Source organism: Strix aluco, chromosome 19, assembly GCF_031877795.1.
Source record: "Strix aluco isolate bStrAlu1 chromosome 19, bStrAlu1.hap1, whole genome shotgun sequence".
Taxonomy (NCBI): Eukaryota; Metazoa; Chordata; class Aves; order Strigiformes; family Strigidae; genus Strix; species Strix aluco.
Window position 1 is genome coordinate 9,446,015 of NC_133949.1, and position 21,565 is coordinate 9,467,579.

Consider the following 21,565-nt stretch of genomic DNA (forward strand, 5'->3'; position numbering starts at 1 on the left):
CAGCATTGCCACCTCCACTCATTTGGAAGCCCACCAGCACAGGCTAACACAGATGTCTGTACCGGAGCATACTGGCCCACTGCTGTGATGAGTGTCTCAGGTCTCAATCTGAGTGACACCAGTACCGAGCTCCAAAAGCAGAGCCTTTCAAACCCCCCCCTTTCCCAGGGGTTGCAGCCAATCAGGAATTCTGCTTTGCAACTTATCTCTCCCAAAACACAGGCCTTGCCTTCCTGACTGTACCTACAAGCATCCCAGCTAAAAAGCAAATGGGTGAACTGGCAGTGGGGAGGAGGAATTGACTGAGGGGAGCATGGGCTGACCAGAAACGGCTCAGTTGCTCCGATCAGGCTTATGCTGCTGAACTGAGCTATAGCAGACAGTGCACTTCCACACTGAAGCTCTGCTGGAAAAAAAAAAACAAAACAGTTACCTTTGACACTGGTGATCCATGTTGGTGGCTTGGGGATCTTATACAGCAAGAATCGGCACAAGACTGCCCTGTTCAGGTCACCTATTTTATTCACCCTGCACCAACAGCACTGTTCAGTCCCTGGGATCTGGCCAGGAGGTAATAGCAAAGCAGTTGGGAGGTCCCTTTGCATCACATCACCTGCAGAGCAGTTGCAGGCAGCTCATACACCTTCACCTGCTTGGGGGAAGGTCCAAGGCACATGGACCACATCTGTGGAAGGTGTAAGAGGCCGTCTCTGACTTCGATAGGCTCGGTACCGTGACTTTTCTAGGACTCGCATGGACTAACACACCAGAAGCCCCTTCCCATGTTGCTTTAGGTATCGGGGAAGGGTCAGCTTGCTTCATTTCAGTACTCACGGTGCACACAGCACAGCCTTTCTCAAGTTATCTAGAATAAAGTCTTCATTTTCACAAGCAGCAGCACTGGATGTACTTAAGTAAACTAAGTTACAAAATAAAATTGTGTTGATGCTGCTAATGTTCAAGACAGAGCTAAGAGTGGCCTGAGCTCCCTTTAGTCTGTATTTTTGGGACAGGGTATCAGCGATTACACCAGATCAGTCAGGAAGAAGAGCAGCTTCCCAGGATAGGGGTGCCCTGGAGTTACCTTATCCCTGTGCCTTTGCACAGCTGGAGCAGATGTTTTAATGCTCTCTGTGACAGCCCCTGGAGGGGCAGACAGAGAGGGCAGCCTGGCTCCCTGCCCCGGCAGCCTCAGCAGCGAGTGCCGGGAGCCCTCTTCAGGCCTCAGCTGACAAAGAAAAAAAAAAACCTAAACAAAAAAACCCGCTTTTCCTAGGGAAATTTAAGTCCCAGGCAGCCAGGGAGGGGCCAGCCCCCAGGCTCCCCCTGCAGCGAGCCCCGTTGGGGACAGAGCTCTCCCCGCCTGCGGGGCGGCGAAGACCCCCCCATCCACCTTCATCTTCCACTCTGTAACCCCAACTGCAAGCACTGGCTGATGAGTCTTGCCAAACCCAGTCCTGGGTTCCCACCTTCCATCACAGCTCCAAGCCAGTGTCTAAACCAGGACGTTGCAGAGAGCTGGTAAGGTCCATGGTGAAATTACTCTCCAGAAAATCCCAGGATGAGCTCCAGCATCTCTAGAGCAAGAGCAAGGCTGTGGAGGTAGCTGTGCTCAGCACCCAGGGCTTGAGCTTTTCTCCAACACAGCGTTAGAGACCTTCTCCGTGGAGTAAAGCTGCACACAATCCTTTTTAGAGCTTCCCCCAAACTCCTAATGGAAGTTTAGGGCAGTTAAAGTGTTTGCATAGCACTCAGGTTCATCTCTGAAATAACTTCAGAACTTATAATTAAAGATTTTTTCCTACTCACATCAGCAAGCACTCAAACCTCACCAGCTCTACAGGGCACCAAGGGTCTGCCCAGCCACACCAGCAGCAGAGAACCCAGTTCTGAACACAAACTACATTTTTAGAAGCAAAACAAGCCCTACTCAGAACCAGAGCTCTGCAAGAAAAGACAGGAGCAGCCACGCTTCTATCACCTTCAGTCTGTCTCAATTTTTAAACTAGCTTGCTTGATTCTCCCCAGCTCCAGCCCCCAAAACCAGCCAGCCCAGGCTCTGATTCTGTTATTGATGGAGCCTGGGAGCCAGGGCATTGTTGGTGCATGTGCTGATGGTCATTTATAGACAGCTGGTGCGTGGGGGAGCTGATAAGGGGGAGCTCTCATTTTTATTTTCTTGACTCCAGCTCCTGAGCAGGCTCTGGTTCTCCCAGGTGTGCCCCAGTGTCCCTGCTGGTATCAGGCTGTGCTGCGAGCTGAAGACCCCCGTTTGCCCTTCCAGGAGCACCCTTGGGTGCTAGCAGCAGGAGAGGTTTTTCCTTGCTGGGGCCAGAGAGAAGGGGGAAGGCTTTGGGGGGCTGTTTGCAGGCAGGATGGGGAGGCTCTGATGCCTGCAAGCAGTTGGTGCTAATTGCTGTAAGGGGCCTCAGACGAGAACGCACCCAAGGACATAATTTTTGCCACTGTGATGGGTTCCTCCGGGACAGGGCAGAGAAACCAACAGACACCTGCGGGAGCCAAAGATAAGAAAGCTGAGAAACTTTACAGACAGAGCAATGAGCCAAGACAAGATCTTATATGAAAAAAGACTCAGAGTTCATGGAAAGGACGCTGAGAGACACCTCTTGAACAACCACTAGGGACCACCGCAGACCCCCGAAAACCCCCGTGGAAGCCCCTCACAGACCCTTCCCCAAATTTTAGTACGCTCGCACAATGTATTAACATATGCATTAGATTCTCTGGGAATAGGTGTGTACTTCTCGGAAATTACATAAATATTATTTTTTAAAATTGTATACAATAAGTGTGCCTTTGTGTTTCGGCATCCCGTCGGGTGGGGGGATCCCCCGTGCCTCCAGCGCTGCAGTACAGACGCCTGCCCTTCTAAAACTAAGGCTTAGAGGGTTCTTTAAGCCCGGATTTACGGTAACAGCCCGTTTGCTCGCAGAGTCTTTGCCGGGCCCGGCGGAGGCCGAGGGCAGGAAAACCCTGCGCGGCCCCTCGGGGGCGGCTGGCGGTGGCCCCGGGGGGGCTGGGGGGGCGTGGGCTGGAGCCCGTGCAGCCGCGATTGGGGTGCAGATACGAGCCCTGCCCGGCTCTTCCGCTGCCGGCAGGAAGCAGGAAGGGCCCGGGCCGGGGGCTGGGGCCAGGACCCCGGGCCAGCCCAGTTTCGGGTGCCCGGGGGGGCAGGGGGTGCATCTGGGGTACGTAGGGCGGTGAGGACGGGGTGGGAAACTCATCGTGGGGCCTGTCAGCCCCGAAGGGCTCCGCTGGAGGATGCGGCCCGCGAGCTGCTGGCGGAGCTGTTTGATTTGGGGCTGTTTGGTCCTAAAGGGAAACTAAACACTCGCCGTGATCCCCCCCCCCAGCCCGGGCAGCACCTCCCCAGCGTGTGTAGCCTCAGGGCCGGGCACGGCCCCTGCCAGGACGGTGCCACATCCACTCTCCATCTCCGCCGCAGGTCTCCTCTCCTCTGCCGGCCCCGCCACGCTCCGTCCTGGGGGTGGCCGAGGACATGGTGGTCCTGCGGGCTGGGCTCTGCCCTGGCCTCACCGAAGAGATGATCCAGCTTCTCAGGGCGAGCGGCGTCAGGACGGGTAACGGGGCGGCAGCGGGGTCTCGGCTTGGGGAACGCCATCCCCTCATCGCGGTGGCACCTCCTCTCCTCCAGGACCCATCTGCCAGCCTGGGTGGTCTGGGCAGTGGGACAGCCCCTGGAAAACATCCTTTGTGGCTTTGGCTTCCAGCCCAGAAGCTGCAGTGGGGAGTTTTCTTAGAGCCCCATAGTGAAAGGGAGGGTGGGCGCAGGTTGTCTGCCATGACCGCAGGAGCCTGGGGGGCTGCGGCTCCAGGCCCTGTGCCCGCATCACCCCCACCCTGGCAGGGTGCTGGTGGTGCAATATCCCTCCTGTGTCCTCCTTGCTGGATGTCTTCTGGGTCCCCCTGAGTGGATATGATGAGTCAGGAGTTCTCTCTAGGAGCAGGAGAGTGTTAGGATGGGGAGTGTTAGGGATCTCTGCAGAAGCTCTTTGAGCGATGATCAATTACGGCTTTTAGAAGGTATTTCGGGCTGGTTTGTGCATTTTTCCCTCTGAAAAATGCACTGGCTCCTGGCACACTGCACCCTGGGCACCTGCGCTTGGGGAGGAAGGAAAAGACTTCAGGTGGATTTTTTACTTGCTCTGAGAAACTGGGTTAGAGCTGAGAAAAACACCATGTTATTCTTGTTAAATGGAGTCTGTGAGATCCCGTGGGTGCTGGAGCCATGGATGTTGTAATCTTTGTTTTCCCGATGAGAAAATTGTTTTGCTGGTTTTTTTTCAACCCATAACATACACATCTATCTGAAAAAATGGATCTTGGAGTGGTTCCTGAGAGCAGAGATGGGGCCACTAGTTCTTCTAATTTCTGTGGCTTTAGCCCTTCCTGACATACTCAGGGCTGGCACTTTGGGTCAGTCACTAGTCCCCTGAGACTGTGGCACACTGGCAGAAAGACTCTTTTGCCTGGCCCCAGCTATCAAATGGCGCTGGGCAGCTCTTGAGCAAAACAGAAGATTTTTACCAGCTTCTCTCCCTGGTCTGTTTTGCAAGAAACAATTTGTTTTGCAGTGGGCGATGGGGCCATCTTGGAGGAATAACCCCAATACTCCATTTTGTGGGGCATCCTGCTCATCCACATGAACTGTTGGCAGAAGGCACAGACATTTTGCCTGTTGGTACAGCCAGATTTTGTCTTAAGCTGGTTGTCTCATTGGTGTGTGTGATCTGTCCAGGTTTGTCATCTAACTTCTTGTCCCTCATGTTATTTGCAGTGGTAGACTTTGTGTCATCAGACCTGGAGGACATTGCCCAGAAGTGTTCCCTGTCTTACAAGGTAATGGGTCACTCCTAAATTCTGGCACATTAACGGGGAGCTCAGAGCTGTTCAGCTCATGGCTCAGATGGGCTTGTTTGGGGGAACCTTCTGCAGCAGATGTTGGCCCTGGACTTCCTCAGTCCCGTTTCCAGAAATCTCTCTGCCCACCAGGCGCTGGTTGCAGTGAGACGTGTGCTCCTGGCCCAGTTCTCTGCCTTCCCCACCAACGGAGCAGACCTCTATGAGGAGCTCAAGAGCTCCACAGCCATCCTGCCCACTGGGAGCCCAAGGTGGGTGCATCACCTGGCAAGCCAGCGGGTCTGCCTGGGGCTGGGCTTGCTGCCAAAGGCCGTGGTTGCCCAGTGCAGGATTTGGATTTCAGTGTGGTGATGCCCTGAGCAGACCCAGTGGTGTCCAGACCATCCCCAGCAGCTGTTTTAAAAACTTACAGCCGTGGCCTGGCTGTGCCTTTTGTGAGCAAGAGATGATTATTCTTCGTGTCCTGTGGCTGCAAAGCCAGCTGGTCTGTGTCCCTTGAGGGAATGACACTGCTGTTGTCCTTGCGAGAGCCTGCACGCCTTTTGGGAGGTGGTTGTGTGTCTCACTTTAGACTAGACAACATGATGTCTTCAGCCTCTCCCCTGAGGGCTCCAGAGAGGAGGGTCATGGATCTGGGAAGACTGTTGAGTGATGATGGTCCAAATTGTCTAGATCAGGCATGGAAATGAGTTACTCTATTGCATGACCTTATTTTTTCTTTTCCCCTGTCTCCTCCCTGGGTTGTTACAGTGACTCTACAGAGAAACCCTGAGTATTCAGCTCCCAGGACCATAGCTCATCTCCATCTCAGGACTGTCCTCTTGTAGCCCCCGCACTGCAGATCTGTTGTTGTCCACAATGTGCAGAGGGAAGATGGGAGGGAAGGGGCAGAGCCTGAGGTGCTTGTCTGCATTTGGGAAGGGGACTCTAGGGACAAATATCTGGGGACTGCTGCTTCCTGATGCCCCTGCCATTCTGCTGAAGGGGTGTTGATAATCCCACCTTGTGTTCAACCCATAGCCTGGACCAGCTGCTGGACTCCGGGCTGTACACAGGGGAGGTGACAGAGCTCATGGGAGCACCGGGCAGTGGGAAGACACAGGTGAGTGGGACGGAGGAGAGGGGAGAGGACCTCAAGGCTGAAGATGATGCCTTTGGGCATGTGAAGCAGAGGGACCTGGGAGTGCTGGCTGACACCCTGTCCCTCCCTTTCCAGGTGTGTCTGGGCATTGTGGCCAGTGTGTCTCTAGGCCTCAAGCAGCACGTCCTGTTTCTCGACTCCACAGGGGGGTTCACTGCCTCCCGTCTCTACCAGATGCTTCAAGCCCAGGCAGAGGACAAGGAAGAGCAGGCAAGTTCCCCTGGAGCTGGTCCCTCCACTTGCCCTAAAACTGTCTTGGCTCTTGCCTGCAGACAACCCCCAAAGATGGTTTGTCTGTCCAACTCTGCCTTTGTCCCCATGGGCTTTATTGGGTCCAAACTCTTTCTCTCATGGCCCGGCAGGTGCTGTGCTCAGGGACAGACACTGCACTTTCTTTTTTTTCTTGGGGAGAAGGGGAAGCCTTGCTGTAGTTGCTCACACTTTCACTCCCTGAGCTCAGTCTGCTTGCTTCCTCCATGGGACAACAGTGTTCATGGGGTGGAGGCAAACATGGAAGAAAGAAGGGTCCCTGGCTCCATGGCATGCTATAAATGCAAAGAGCTGGTAGCAACTGGGGCAGGAGGAATATAACAAGTCCTGGAGGGGGTAAGGCTGTTGGTGATGCTGCTTTGTGCCGCAGCTGGAGGCTCTGCAGCGGATTCAGGTGGTTCGTGTGTTCAACATCTATGAAATGCTGAGTGCATTGCAGGAGCTGCGGGATCGCCTCTCCCAGCAGGTAGGAGCGAGGGTCTGGGCCCCTCTCCCTTCCCCAGAACTACAAGGAGGGTAGTAGGGCTTGTGCACCTGACGAGTGACACCAGATAACCCTGTCCTGGGGACATTTGAACCTCTGTGCAGCTCAAGACCTCCAAAACTGCTGGATTTGTGACTCCACCTTCTTTCAGGTCATGAGCTCCGTGGGGCCTCTCAAGATTGTGGTGATTGACTCTGTCTCAGCTGTGATTTACCCGCTGCTGGGTGGCAAACAGTCAGAGGGTGAGCTGCTTCGTCAGGATGTGCCATGAGGATGCAGACCTCTCTGCTTGTCCTGAAGAGCATCTTCCTCCCATGTGTGCTGTGCCTGGGGCTGGGGCAGGACGGATGTGGGCGCAACTGCTCCCAGCTTTTTCTTTGCAACTGGATAAAAGGGGAGTCTGTTTGCAGTGTTATTGGCAAACATTCAAGCTGGCTGTGGCCATGCAAGTTCATGTTGGTGGTCTGAAACCTAGCTGGGGGACAGAGGAGGCACTGAACTGTTTGCCCACAGATTAAAACTTCTGCTTACAGTGTCACCGATACATCGTGGTTGCTGGCACATTTTGCAAAGCTCCCCTGAGTCTCTTTCTGCCAGAAAGGGCCATAAATCAGGAGTGAGGGGCTTCTTGCTGGCTGAGATACCAAGGAGGCCCTTCAAACACCTTCCAGAGGGTCTTGCACACCTGGGTGACAGGCAGTGCTATCACAGAAGGTCCTCTCACAGCCATAGACTGTAGGAAGCTGTGAGCTGGAGAGATGGGTCCTGTGCCCGTTAAATCAACCTGGCCAGCTTTGTCTGGAGCTCCTGGTGCTTTTGTAGGGTTTTTTGGCCTCAGGCCTTCAAAGATGGGAAAGGAAGGGGTGGGACAACTTGGGGATTGGTCTGTCCATGCCACATCCATTCGGCCAAGGTGCTCTGGAGTGTGCAGGTGCAATGGGTACATTGGGGTGCTGGTAAGGGAAATGGGTTGAAGGTGACCCTGAACACCAGCACTGGCACTAAATCTGGTGGTCATGCAAATCTAGATGTCACCTGCTTCCGAGATGCACTTTGAGGGTTGATCTGCAAACACCCAAATGCTTTGTCCTCCTCCAGGTTTGGCCATCATGATGCAGCTAGCCAGGGAGCTGAAGACACTGGCCAGGGAGTTCAGCCTTGCTGTTGTGGTGAGTGTTGCTGTGCCTTGTCATTTGTGTGCTGGCACGTGCCATGGTGAGGAGCCCTGGAGAAGCCTTGGAGTCCCGGGGAAGGGGGGGACCCTAATCCCAGCTAGGCAGGAGCAAGAGGCCTGCATCCCATGGTGCTCTGCTCCCTGACATAGCTCTGCTTCTCTGCAGCCTGCAGATGTCTTGTTCCAGCAAGTGTGGAGCAAGAACAGGGCTGACTTGCTGCCTGCTTTTATTGCTGTCCTCAGCCAACATAGCATTCACTCGATTGAGCAAGGTAGAGTTAAGTACAGACAGATTGAAAGGTTGGTTGTATTTATTTTTGGTAGAACACCATTCATTTAAGGGGCTGGCTAGCTCACTAAGTAACTTCTTGATTAGTTACCTTGCAGGAACTGCAGGGCCTTGCATCATCCAGAAGGAGCTGGGGACTGGAAGAGGCCCTGCTCTAGTCTTCCCCAGCTCTTGGCCAAGCAATTGCATTTGCTTCAGTGCACCCAGACAGGTTGCTGAGACCACAATTAACGTGTTTGAATTGGGAAGGCCACAAGAGAAAATGGTAATCTGCTGAACCTGGCACTGGAAGGCGTTGAGACAGTCCTGTCCTTTGCTCTGATTAGCAATAAAGTGACAAGGATGGGGTGCCTGGAAGGACGCTTGGAAGGCTCCAAGTTAAACTTTGCAGGTGGCTTTGGCACCAGGAGTCACTGCAGCTTGTAAAGTACATGGCTGTCAGCACACGGTGTCTGATGTTACCTGAGTATGTGTCTGGGACAGTTGCATGGGTTATGTTTAGAGGGGATGATGTGGGTGTGCCAAGAAGAAGGGCTCAGGATGGAGAAGAAAAAACTTCATAGAAGTAGAGTCTGGCCATTTTCTCCTGGTGATCTCCAGTGTTTCGTTACACTGAGTGGCACAGCTTTTCTTGGGCACTGACAAGCCTGTTTGTGCTGCAGGTGACAAACCAGGTGATAAGGGACAGCAGCACCGGCTCACTGAAGCCAGCCCTCGGCCGCTCCTGGAGTTTCGTTCCCAGCACCCGAGTGCTGCTGGAGAGCAAAGAAGCCACCTGGGAGAAAGCCACCACGCAGCGCGTCGCTTCCTTGGCAAAGTCATCCCGGCAGGTGAGGCTCCCTGGACCGGTCCCTCTGGGAATGGAGAAGAAGCTGCGTGATGTGGACCTGGCTTTGGAGCAGAGGATGGCTCCTGCTGGGGGTAGGGCAGGATCAGGCCTCACTGGGTGACCCGTGGCAATGGGAGAGGAGCAAATGCAGCCTGGTCGCGTGCTGTGGAAGAGAAGAGCATCTGTTCCCAACAGCCTGAGCTTGTATTTGTAGGCATGTTAAAGGAGTGGCACCACTTCCAATCCAGGTCATTGTGTTCCTTGTGCTTGTCTCGCTCTCCTGATCGCGTGTGGGCAGTGAGGATCCCGCAGAGCTGGCTCAGACACCTGCAGAGAGGTGACTTTGGCTTGAATCCTGCCTACCTATGGGGCAGCGCTGCCTGAGCCTCCCGGCCCTGAGCTCGCTCCGCAGCCTGATCCAAATGGGTTTGGATGTGGTGGTGTGCTGGGCAGCGAAACGCATCCTGGATGTGCTAGATAATAGTGTGTCCGGGGATATCTTGGAGCAAGATGTTATTTCTTTACTAAATTGCATTCTCCATTTGTAACTCTGTGTTCAGCAGACCCAGTTAAAATGAGAGCACCAGCAGAAAGAAATTCTCAGGGGGATGTAATTGGGGATTTTTGGTTCTGGGGCAGGTGGAGCGATGTACAGGTTTGCCCCTGGAGTCCCAGTGGTGTGAGGTTAAGCTCCTCTCTGTTTCTCCTTGCAGCCAACAGGGATACAGGTAGAGGTGGATATTGGAAACAGTCATGTGCAGGAGCTGAGTCCAGCAACACCTACGCAGGGTTTCTGATGCAGGTGGAAAAGCAAATGTCAAGGTCCAGGAGAGCTGCAAAAAAGGCAGGCAAGCACGATGAAGGTTTTACAGACTGCCTCAGAGTCCTGCAGCCTGGGAAGGACCAACATGAAGAAACTCTTGTTCGTCTGTGCTGGGGACAAAATGAGTGTGGGGTTCCCCAGAGATCTCCTTGCCTCAGCAGATGCAGCCCACGGTGGGCAGCATGACAACCAGGTCCTCTCTGCTGCAGGCTTGTCTTCAACCAGCAGAGCCAGCCTTGTTCTAAAGTGTTGGGTTGGGACCAGCTGGCACGTCCCTGTACAAGCCCATGACTTCTCGTGGTGGGTTTGTTCCCCCCATAACTCACTGCCCACAGGTCCCAGAGCTCTGATCCTCCTTGGCCAGCCCACAGTGGTCTTGATTCAGAAATAAAAACAAGATGTTGCCCACTGCTGTGGTTGTTGAGATTTAGAATTCAATTAATGGTGATTGCTGTTAACTAAAATGTTGAGGTTTAGTCCCTAGCCACTGGGGTGGGACAGGCTGTCGATGAGCTGGGATGTAATTGGTTGCTTGATCTGACCTTCTCCCCAGAGTACTCCAGACCCTGTGGGGAGCCGCTGGTATTTTTGGGGCATTACTGTGTTGCATAAAGAATTGCTATTAATTGATGGTTATCATCTGGATCAGCTGGGGTGGATGAGTCCTGACTGACATCAGCTGGCCCTGCTGATGCTCAAGGACCTACTCGATTGCATGTGGTGAAGTTTAAAATAATCTCTCCTTGCTCCTGTGCTTTTCAGCTGCTTTTGCCTGCTTTGGGCAACCTCCTGGGTGCTCCTGCAGTGCCAGGGAGGAGATGGGAGACTGTGATGGGTCATGGCCTCTCGATCCCGCATGTCTTAGACACCCTCATCTTCTGCTTAATAAGAAGCCTCCTTGGCAAGCGAGCTGAGCTATGGCTTGCACTTCTAAGGCTGCTGATGTAGATTGTGGGGGCTGGGACTCATCAGGGTGTGCTTGTTAAAATAATAACACAGCAGTACAGCTTCTGGAGCCCTCTAAGGCTCTGCTGGGCAAAGAGGACTCTGATTTTGCCAGAATTTGGGTGCTAATTTCTTCAGAGTAGACATAACACTGTACAGCCCTGTATTCCTGGGCAAATAGCTGGTGTAGAGAAGGGGCAGCTAAAAGGGGTATGTGAATGCACATGTTGGTTTCCCAGAGGCAGTGCCAGGTCTCAGCACAGATCTTTGTTTTGCACATCTGTCAGAGCCATGCTTCCTGTGAAACTGAGCTCCTGGTGCTCCGAGGGCTGTGATTTATGAGGCAGGTCCCACCCCACTCGCTCCCAGCAAGTCCTGCCCAAAGAAGGGAACATCCCAAAGCAACATGAGCTATACCACTAAACTGTTTTCAATAAAAATAAATGTATTTTAAAGTTGCATATTTATTTGCATTTCTGGCTTTTCCAAGCTTGGGAGGGGAGGTTTGGCCCCTGGAGTTGCAGCCTGGCTGCTTGGGGCAAGGAGGAGGATGGTTTTCCTGTCTGCTGGAGACCTGTGCTGATGGGGCTGGTCCTTACAAGCAGAAAATTTAGCTGCTTGTGTCTCTTGAAGCTGTGAATAAAGAGCTGGCACACACAAATTTCAACCAAAACTCTGCAGTACTATTTTATCTCTGTTCCTGAGGTTCTGTAGGGGAAGCAAAGCTCTTGCAGGGGAGTGTGGAGCGGAGGAGAAGCCAAACAGAAACCTCTTTGGTTATATTTGAACCAAGGGGGCTTTCTCACTGTCTCCTCTCCCAAACTAGCAGGAGGATGAGATGGGGAACAGCCTCCTTTGAACTCTGCATCAGCCTTGGTGTGAGACCAGCCATGTGCCCAGTGTGCATCTTTGCTGTGGCCTCCAGGAAATGACAGAAGAAACTCCACTCTTGCACTTAGTCATGGGGGAACAGTCATGGGACGGTGATTCAACCGGGACAGTGCCAGTCAGTTGGGAAGAGACCAGTGAAAGGCGAGGACACACAGGCTGCGCTCCTCCAAAGCTACCCATCCCAGGCTTTCCAGTATAGCTGTCACCTGGGGGGATTTCCTCTCCTTGGCAATCAGCTAATTGCAGCTGTGGGAGTTTTACAACTGCTTGGGAAACACCTGGATAGGTCAGGGAGGACGGTGTGATATGGGGCACGGCTGAGCTTCGGGTGGCAACTCCTCTGCTCCTCTCCTCACTGCTGAGGTAGGCAGCATGTGTGTGAGGTGATGGTGGTGTCTTGAATTTCTGGCTGCATGGTCACAGGGAAGGTGTTGCTGTGGGTGCTGGTTATTGCTCGATGTGGGGACGGCAGAAGGGTTCAGGCTGTGGGAATCTATTACCCAATCTGGAAAAACTTGACTTCTTACTCAAGCTGATTTGCCCTAAATTTGCATAGTAAAATTAGGCTGAAAAGAGTTTCTGACCTAAATATCTGAATTCAGCTTTTCTCCTCCATGCTCAGACAGGCGTTTCTCCAACGCAGAGCCTGGCTGTGCCAGCGCACATGGGATCGTCCCCTCTCCCTGCTCCTTCCCGTCGCCTGAATCAGCTGGAAAACGGTGGGAAAGGCTGGAGTGGGGTGATAAAACCCATCCCAGGGCAGACAGGGCACCCCTTGTCCTAAGCAGTGGGGATTCCTTTTGGCACTGAGGGCACAGTTGTGCTTGAGATGTATAAAATACATAAGCGTGTGTTTATGTGTATTGTGTGCGTATATGTACCTATGGGGGTGTGTGTACATGTCTGTGTATATATGGGGGTGTACATATATCTACGTATGGGTGTACCTGTGTGTATATGTGTGCTTCCCGCGAACGCCGCTAAGCTCCCTGCACGCAGCAGAAACTCCTCCGAAGCAAAGAGGGACCCCCCAGCACCCCGCCGCCCGTCAGGGGTCTCGAACCCGCGGCCTGGGCTCCGCCTCTCCCCGCGGGCGGCGCTGCCCTCTCGGCTTCCTGAGGGCGCTCGGGGAGCCGCCGCGCCGCCAGGGGGCGCGGGCCGCCCGGGCCTGTCCAGCCGCCGCTCGCTGGCCGCCGCTCTGGCCGGTGTCTCGGTGGCTCCCGCCGCCGCGGTGGGCAGTTGCCATAGCGCTGCTGCCGCCGCGCCCAGCGGAGGGTCGGGGCTGAGCCCGGCCCGCCGCCCTCTCCGGGACGGGGCTGCCGAAGGAGGCAGGTGAGGGGGTTGGGGCGCTGCTAGTGTTTGGGGGGGCTGCTAGGGATTTTTTTTTTGGGGGGGGGGGGGCGCCAGGTTGAGGGGTTGCGTGAGGACTTTGGGGGGGGTACGAGGGTTTGGGGGGTGTGGGGCGGTGAGGGAGGTGCTGCCGTTTGGGGGGCGTGGGGCGGCGAGGGGGCTGCCAGGGCTTGGGGGGTGTGGGGCAGTGGGGGTGCTGACAGAGTAGGGAGGGTGCGTGTGGTAATGGGGGGGCTGCGAGGCGGTGGGGTGGCCGCTGAGGGCTGTCGAGGGGATGAGGGGTGGGGGAACCGCTGTGGACTGGGGGGCTTGTGAAGCGTGGGGGGACATGGAGCAGGAGGGGGCTGCCGGGGCTTGGGGGGCACGGGGCAGGGTGAATGGGGCTGCTCAGCCCGGGGCTGGCAGGGGGACAGGGAGAGGCTGGCAGGGGGCTGCGAGCGCCCGGGTTGTAGTTTTGGGGAGACGGGTGAAGAGGCTCCCTCCCAGGGAGCACTTGCAGGGTTTCCCGAACGAGGGTGGGTGGGACTCGAGTACAGTTTCTTTACTCTTGTTTAGGAACCAGCATTCAGAAACTCTTTCCTTTCCTGAGTTACGCTCCCAAAGGCACTCTGAGGTTTAGTAGGTTATTCTGCTCAAAATGCTACGAGAACTGAGGAATTCTGGCTACGTGCCAGCCCTCAGTACAGCTCGTTGCATTTTAACATGTCTGAGGTACTGATTTGTTTGGTACGGTGGTAGTCACCCTAGGGTGGGAGATGCTTCCTTGGTGGCAAGGACCCAAGTTATTTTCTTAATGAGGGACTCTGCCCCGCTTCTGCTCAAAATCGGGGTCATAAGCCAAAGTGAAAGCTGTGCAAGTCCTTCCTTTGCCACAGAAGGCAAAGGAGTTCAGAAGATAAAAGTACTCAAGTGTTCTCCAGAACAGTTTGTTCCTGTAAACTGGTCAAGGTGTTTCCTGTGGAGAAAGTGTTGACACATCATCAAATTGGTTTCTTACCAGTATTGCCGTATGTGATTGCAGGTTAATAAATGTAAACTCTCAGCAGGGCGAACATGCACGCAGTCCAGCCTGAGCCTTTACAGATCAGGGACTTGACAAAATAGCTAAGGATGAATGTGCTCAATGTTACAACTGTATGATAAATAAGCTGTTGCACTTGATAGTTCCACGTGTTTTCAAACACTGTGAGGATGGCCAGGCTTAGACACTGTAGAGATAAGCATAATATTGAAGTGTAGATAGGAATGGTTTAGTTTTATGGTTCTTTGACTAAGATATGCTCAGGGTAATGTTTAATTTGATGAGAAATAAAAAGGTTTTGTTTACGTGTTTTCTTTGAGCTCACTTCCTCCTCTCTGACACAGAACGTATCTTCCGTGGGTAGCACAGGAGGTCTTGAACGTTGTTTTTGGAGAACTGTTTCACGGCAGCGTAGAAACTTGTGGCAGTTTTCTGTTCTCTCTAATCTAATGATGGAATTCGGAAAAAACTTCGTGGAGAACTAAAAAAAGGATTTTATAAATCCATTTCATTCGGATGGGAAATGACAGGTGCATTATAAGTTGGCATTTTTTGTGTGTTTACGTTGTAGTGGGTTGTATTTCAAAACTTTTGTATTATTTTAGTACGTTTGTGTTGGTTTTAAGATAAATGATCATTAAGACGTATACATTATTGCATGAAACAGAGTATTAACCCTTTGTCATTTCCACTGTTACCTTGTTTTTTCAGAGCCTAGAAGTGGAACAGAAATCTGTGAGCTTTCAATGTTCTTTCTTACAAATTCCAGATCCTTGCATTTACCTACCACCACCCATCAAATATTGTTATCTCCTTGACACGTTTTGCGTTCACAGTGATGGGGAGGGGGATCATTCTTTGTAAATGTAGTTGCTTTTGGTAGAACAATTGGGTCTAATGAAACAACAATTTGGCTATTGTTGTGTTTTCCAGTACGGGCCATTGGCTCTGCCTGTGTGAATCCCGGTGCAGTTACCTGGCTGCAGTACTCTGTTTCCATATCCACTCTGCTGGTAGCAACTGAACTTTTAATTAAAAGCTGATTGCCTTGACATTGGTGCTCATGTGTCGATGCTTAATTGCTCAATTTTTTTCTGAATCGGATTAGTTTTTAAGTAATCATTTATGTATTGTGGTTAATTGTAGGGTAGAAATAGTAGGCTGACTTTCAGTGAGGCTTAGTCTTTCTTGTTGGCTGGTACATGCGATTGGGCTCTTGGGAGTCAACTTAAAATGCGAGCTGAATGCAGTACTCTGCAATGAGAGTACAAAGGAATAATATATGTCAATTCTATTTTGGGGTTGGTGGTCACTAGTTGAGTTTGACAGGAATTTATCTTTTCTCCAGAGCTTCAGTTTTCTATTTATTGCAGTTGACTTCAGTATGGCTTTGTGTGTGTTGTTTTTTTTTTTTTGTGTAATTTTCACTTGTTGTTACACAGCTTTGTACCATGGTTTGTTGTTTATAACAATTTAGAGAGATTGTAAACTCTTTGATCAGGCTGGAGCGGGATTTGAGTTGAATTGCCAGTGCTATATGTAGAAGGGTTATTAAAACTTGTGCTTTAGACTTTGACCCAGCTTTTGCATGGTGGAAGGGTGTAAGCAGATTTTCAGGCAGTCATCTGCTGTGGTGTTCTTGTATCTGTGTGTCTGCCTCTGACTCACCTAGACCTGTGCGGGAGGCAGGCTATAGAGCTAGACAGGCTGTGTGTCTGAGCCAGTGCTGCGGCTTTGTGTCCTCATGTCTAGCTAGATAAAATGCTGTCCTCATCTAGTGTGTGTTGGTTTCACTCTAATACATGTAGGAAAAACTGTGTTTAGGTTTAGGCTACCTTCCCATCCCCTATAGGAAGAGTGCATTTTCAGATGTATATAGGGTATCTCAGAGTGTCTCTTCTCTGAAGCCTTTGACCAGTCCCGAGGGATACAGAGCCTGATCCAAAAACTAAGAAATTAGAAAGTATGAATCAAGTACTTGGTGCTTAATAAAACACTTTGCAGGCAGAAGGATAACGTGAGATGCAGATAATTGTGTGCACGTGTCCCTCTTTCAGACACAACTGCATGTGAATGGCTGCTGACCAGGGAAAGGGGACCTGTTGGTATGTGGCAGTAAAACTGAGGGAACTCAGTACTTCTCTATAGTCTGAGCTCTGACTACAAGCACAGCATGGCTTTAAATTACCTGAATATTGCTAGCAGTCTGGTGTGGGCTAAACACTCAAAGATTGATCTAACTTCTCGGGGAAGTGCTATGGTCAGTGCTATGGTAAGGTCTGCTTGGCTGTGAGGACTCTGCTATTTATCTGCCCGCACTTCGTGCTCTGCACTTAAATGTGTTTGTGTGGTGCAAATGTTTCTCCAGCCCTCCCCTGGTTGCCCACTTCTATTGCGAAACCCCAGACAGTCTCCTGATCCCCAAAGTAATTCCAGTCATTAGTCTTGATAGTACCTGCCTGTCCCCATCTCAAACTTGTTTTCCTTCGTTTCCCAGGGACTGTCATTACAGGAAACCAGAAATTAGTACTTTGAACTTGCACCAACTGGCATTCAGGGAGCACAGAACGCTCTGCAGGGATGGATAAGTGTAATCGCTGTTGCCCAGGTGGGGAGAATCGCTGAATTCACTGCTGAATTAATGTCAGAACAGAACTTGTCTGCATGCCAGGTCTTTTAACCACCTGCTGGTATGTCCCTCCGCAGTCAACTGTTCAGTCTTCAAAGAACATCGCAGGGTTGAACACTTGCAATTTTCTTTAAGAAAGAGTATGCCTGCCAGATCAAGAATACAAATTTTGTATTAGTTTCTCCCTTCTTTTTCAGCCTATTTCCTCAGAACTGAGAGATGGCTTATTCTAACCTCTGAAAGCCCTTTTTGGCTTTTTAAATTATGTTCCCATAAGGGACTTCCTTTAAAAAGAATTGTTGCTTTCTGAGACACTGTTTATTCTTCTCAGCGTCTGTAAAATTGACAAATTCTTCACATTAATTGCTTTTGAGGTTTTCACTGGACTCTGAAATATTAATTAGGCTTCCTTCTCTAATGCCCTCTGGTTTCTCTGCCAAATAGTCTTGGAATAGGAATTTCCACATTGTATTTCAGTGTAGACTAAAATACTAATTTAACATCAGCTTTTTTTTTATGCTGCCACCTTTTTATTATATTCAGAAGATTGTGGGATATGCTTAAAAGAATATATTTAAGCAGCGTATGCTTTGAACCTTTTAGTTTAGCCTCTAGACTGATATTAAGTGAGATTTTAAACAGGCAAATTTACAAGACTCTCTTTTGGGAGCAGCTTGTTGCATAGTAGCCTCTGCTGTAGAAGGGTAGTTCCTTTGGGCATTATATATTCTATATATACATGTGGATAATTTCAAATTGCAATGTCACAAGCGGCATCATTGAATCAATGCCACTGGCTGTCTGGATGAGCTTATATTGGTTTGGCTTGCTCCCCAAGTGAGTCAGAAACCATGATACTGCATCTGCTGGATGTCCAGACTGAAACTGATGTGATGCCAATTTTTGATGATGTCAAAATACCTTGTTCAGAAAGTAATTGCTGCTGGCGTCAGTGAATGACTTCCACGTTTCATTCACCCAGAGACTTTGAGTTGTTAGAATCACTCAGATGAATAATTTCTCCAGTGTTGTGTTTGAGGACATACTCCGTGAGGTTGCATCATGCATTGATAAGTTTTCTTCCATCAACATGTTGGTGCTTCTTGGGACTTTGCCTGAGCCACAGTTATTTGGAAAACTGCTGAGCAGTGGCGTTCCCGGGAAGGGAGGGTCTGTAGCTGCAAGTGAATACTCCGCTGCATTATGGTGTTAGAACAATCACAGCTGGGCTGGAACTGCAACTGGTACTGCTGCTCTGTTGCAGTGAGGAATCCCTTCTCTATAGGATTGCCTTTGAATTTGTTTTATGCATATTTTAAAATGGAGCTTTTATTCATCTGGTGGAATAGGTTTCTTTATAGATACTTGGATTTAATGATTTGGAGGACAAACAGGCCCGTGGTTTCCTGAACAGGTTTTAAAAATGACAAATGAATCGTTAAAAGAAGGGAAGTGTTTCTCTCTTTAGATTAACTAACTTGCTGAATCCTTAAACCTCTTCCTATATATGCCCTGTATTCTGGGCTAGCAGCAGAGACGGATAAAATGTCAAGCTTGATAGATTGTTGGAACTGTTTTTTGGTAGTTAAACAATAATGAAACTGTTACATGCTTGCAGGGAAACACTGCTCTCTGTGTGCGGACTTCGTCCTGGAGAAAGTTTTATTGTTCCAAAGAAAGGCGATTTCTAAAATGCAGCTTCTGTGGCTAGTCACACAGCTGTCTAAATTACTGGCTGTCTTGAGGCCATTACACAAGCATTACAAAATAGTTTGGAAACAGTTTATTTTTCAGATTCCAAATAAAGTGTAGATTTCAAAGTCCTTTTTGACCGTATCATCAAAATGTAGAAATTGGAGCTGGTGTTTGTATAGAGACCGATTTATGCCCTTGGAGCTCCCTATGCAGGTTTCTTCCAGTCAGAAGCTGATACTTGTGTAATCCATACCTTATGTCTCTCGGATTGAAAGGCTTATCAGTTGTTGCATGTGATCATGTATTTCCTGGTCAGCTTAGTCAAATCGAGTCTGTTGTTGTGCATCTTTTTATTCAAAGGGCTCTCGGGTAAGAGGAGTAAGATCTTGTCTCGTGTAGAAGCGAAGTGAGAGGGAGTTGATCAGGTATTTGATAAAAATAAAGCCAAAATCCTCAACCTTCTTTTTGACAAACTTCTTGTTCCTTCTGTTCCTGTTGTTATTTATACTTCTTGCTTGTTACTTGCTTCTCTGACTGGAAGACAGATCACAGACAGATTTTGCAATGGAAATAACTGACTTAAGAATGTCATGCTGAATGAAGTAAGAAATTCCTGAAAAGAATTGAAATATGTTGTTTAGCTTGCTGCTGGAGCTTCGGAAGGGAATTGCAATGCCTACAGAATGTGCGTAGAGAATGAAGTTGGAATTCAAAGCACCAAGAAATTACTCCCTGTATATAGCAAAGTAATGTACTTAAAAACAAAGTACTTGCAGCGTTTCTTATCTGCTGATGTCTGCCTTCAGAGAGAAATCCCCAAATAGCTTTATCTGATAGTCACGAGTGGTGCTGATACCATCTCTGAACCCTTCCATGGGTGAAAGCCTATTTAAAGATTTTCAGAAAGTGTATATTTTAGACATAATAAATAGCATGTTTAATACAGGTTTACCATTTTAGTTCGTTCACCTTTTGTTGTGTTAAATGCCATTTGTGTCTCGTTTTCAAACAATGTGTTCAACTGCATATAATGAAGCCTTTTCATACAACAGAATGTAGGCCAAAGCCAAGCCTAATTCATGAAAGGCTTTACTTTGTCTAAGTAAAGTAAGACGATCATTCTTGGAATGAGTCCTGTCTCTTCGTCAGTGTTTTCAAAGTGGTGTTCTGCTCAAAACCTAAGTAACTTGGTAAGATACTGTTATGGAGGCCTAAGCTTGTATTTTTACTTCAGGATGTGGCTCTTAATAATACAAGCTAAGGCTTTTATTGCTCTGTCTGGAATAACAGATGCAAGCTTGAAATTAAATCTGTGGTACGTGGTAGCATTTCCTAAAAATTCCCTTAATAAAAACAAATGTGATGAAAGGGATATAAACTATTACTGTACTGTATACTTGACCGATCAGCTTTAATCCTTGATTATGGAGGAAACAGTCTAAAAATATTTATCGAATCTTCTGAACTTTTAAATAAAAAGGAAGTTTTGCAACATTCACAAAAGATTTGAAATCTAAAATCCTAGCTGTTTTTCTAAACAGCAGTTCGATAGTGTGCTGCCTCCTTCAGACATTATTCTTGTCTCGAGTACCAAGAATGTCTGTCTTTTTTTTTTTAACAAGGCCAGATTTGTCAGTGATGCTTTTTTTTAAGTTAAAATGCCCCATTAAGTAAAAACAACCTTTTTGAGCAATATTTTATTCAGCATGTTACTGTAATTTTCACTATGAACTGCTAAAGAGTTAAAACAAACAAACAAACCCCAGCAAAAAAAGACCAAAAAAACTAACTGGACTTGAATTGTCTTTTGCGCTTGTGTGAAACATAAAGTTGGCCTCAAAATCATCTTGTCTCGTCCTTTATGTGTTTTGTTCTACTGTTAAATTGTTAGGATGCTCTGTAAAAGTGCCAGGAGGTCGTTCACTGTAAGCATTTCTTCACAAAGTACCCTACTTCTGTGAGCTGTGATCGTTCTCTGAAAGTATTTTAATTCCATTATGAATACAGTATGTGTACGTATGTATGTGTATATATATATGCATACAGTGCTGCTTTGAAAAAATTTAAATACTAACTTGATTCCAGTCCCTGATGAGGTATTACCTGTATTTTGGAAAACTGAGGCACAGAGAATTGAAGTGACCCAGATGCACAGAGCATCTGTAACAGAGCTAGAAACTGAAACCAAAAATCCTCAGCCCAATTGTCCCATATTAATTTATCCTATTACTAATCTGAAAGTAATTACCCAATGGAATTTGTTGAACTTCAGGTCTTTTTTAAAAATAGGAGTAAGTGGTACGTGATTTTGTGTGTGTGATCAAAAATGGGGCAGTTTCTGCTGACCTATTGAACTGAGAAGAGTTGAACTCAGAATGGAAGAAAGTTCATGTTGATGTTATCAGGTTATTGGTGGAAAAGATTTTGTGTTGCAGGGAGCTTTGTAGTAGCAGAAGTCACGTCCACTTATGCTGAAATGTCAGATAAGTTATTATTTGTTTGGGATCTGAGAACAGAAGTGAAGATGTTTTCTTTAAAATATAAGTGTTCTTTGTTGACAAAGGGCTGTGTGAAAGTACAAGACAGCTTAGTATCTGTTCCCAACTTCCATGATAGTTGGTATGGTTTTTTTCTTAATGCTCCAATGCCAGGATTTAGTCTAATATGAAAATCTTGTCTGTCATTTTACAAAGCAAACAAACCCAGAACGGATAAAAATGCTTCTCCCAGTTACAGAGAAGCAAAATGAAAATGTGGTAATGCCTTTGTACTGCAAAGGTTGAGAAAAAAACCCCAACAAACCCAAGGCAAATTAAAAAAAGCCAAAATGAAATAGATTTATTGGTTTATAAAACCCAATGATTTCTGGAGCACTGACTCATGATGTCTGAATGCTTGGGCTTGCCAAAAGCCGTGAACTGAAATGTGACCCTAGTCTGCTTGTTGGCTTGGGCCATATATGGGAAATTTCCTCTTGATGACAAAGGTAGGGAATCCAGAAGGTGCAGGTCCTTAAAGGCTGTTTGAAGCTTGCACTGTTTGAACCTAGTATCCTCTCAGTCTTTTTAAAAAATATATTTTATACAGGTAGGATCCAACAATGATTTCATGTTCAGCAATCC

General features: G+C 48.9%; 2 protein-coding genes across 6 annotated transcripts in view; both read left to right on the plus strand.

Annotated features, from left to right (window-relative positions):
- Positions 1-2,904: 2,904 nt before the first annotated feature.
- On the plus strand, positions 2,905-11,318 carry RAD51D (RAD51 paralog D). Of its 3 annotated transcripts, none has more exons than XM_074845163.1 (11): positions 2,905-2,931; positions 3,467-3,602; positions 4,820-4,881; positions 5,035-5,153; positions 5,923-6,004; positions 6,119-6,253; positions 6,684-6,779; positions 6,949-7,039; positions 7,896-7,966; positions 8,923-9,090; positions 9,803-11,318. In XM_074845163.1, the coding sequence occupies exons 2-11, from the start codon at positions 3,521-3,523 to the stop codon at positions 9,884-9,886; spliced, it is 990 nt and encodes a 329-aa protein (XP_074701264.1). In that variant the 5' UTR covers positions 2,905-2,931; positions 3,467-3,520; the 3' UTR covers positions 9,887-11,318. The 3 variants fall into 3 exon arrangements, with proteins under 3 accessions (XP_074701264.1, XP_074701263.1, XP_074701265.1); XM_074845162.1 differs by lacking the exon at positions 2,905-2,931 and adding an exon at positions 3,130-3,209; XM_074845164.1 differs by lacking the exons at positions 2,905-2,931; positions 8,923-9,090; positions 9,803-11,318 and adding an exon at positions 8,138-8,914 and having other exon boundaries at positions 3,216-3,602.
- A 1,655-nt stretch (positions 11,319-12,973) lies between these two features.
- The window catches only part of RFFL (ring finger and FYVE like domain containing E3 ubiquitin protein ligase), a 30,540-nt gene continuing 21,948 nt past the window's right edge, over positions 12,974-21,565 (plus strand). Inside the window, exons 1-2 of one of the 3 annotated variants that reach the window (XM_074845558.1) lie at positions 12,974-13,080; positions 16,617-16,727. In XM_074845558.1, coding sequence (XP_074701659.1) covers positions 16,700-16,727 — 28 coding nt within the window. In that variant the 5' untranslated portion in view covers positions 12,974-13,080; positions 16,617-16,699. The remainder of the gene's footprint in view (positions 13,081-16,616; positions 16,728-21,565) is intronic. The other 2 variants (XM_074845559.1, XM_074845560.1) reach the window with 2 other exon arrangements.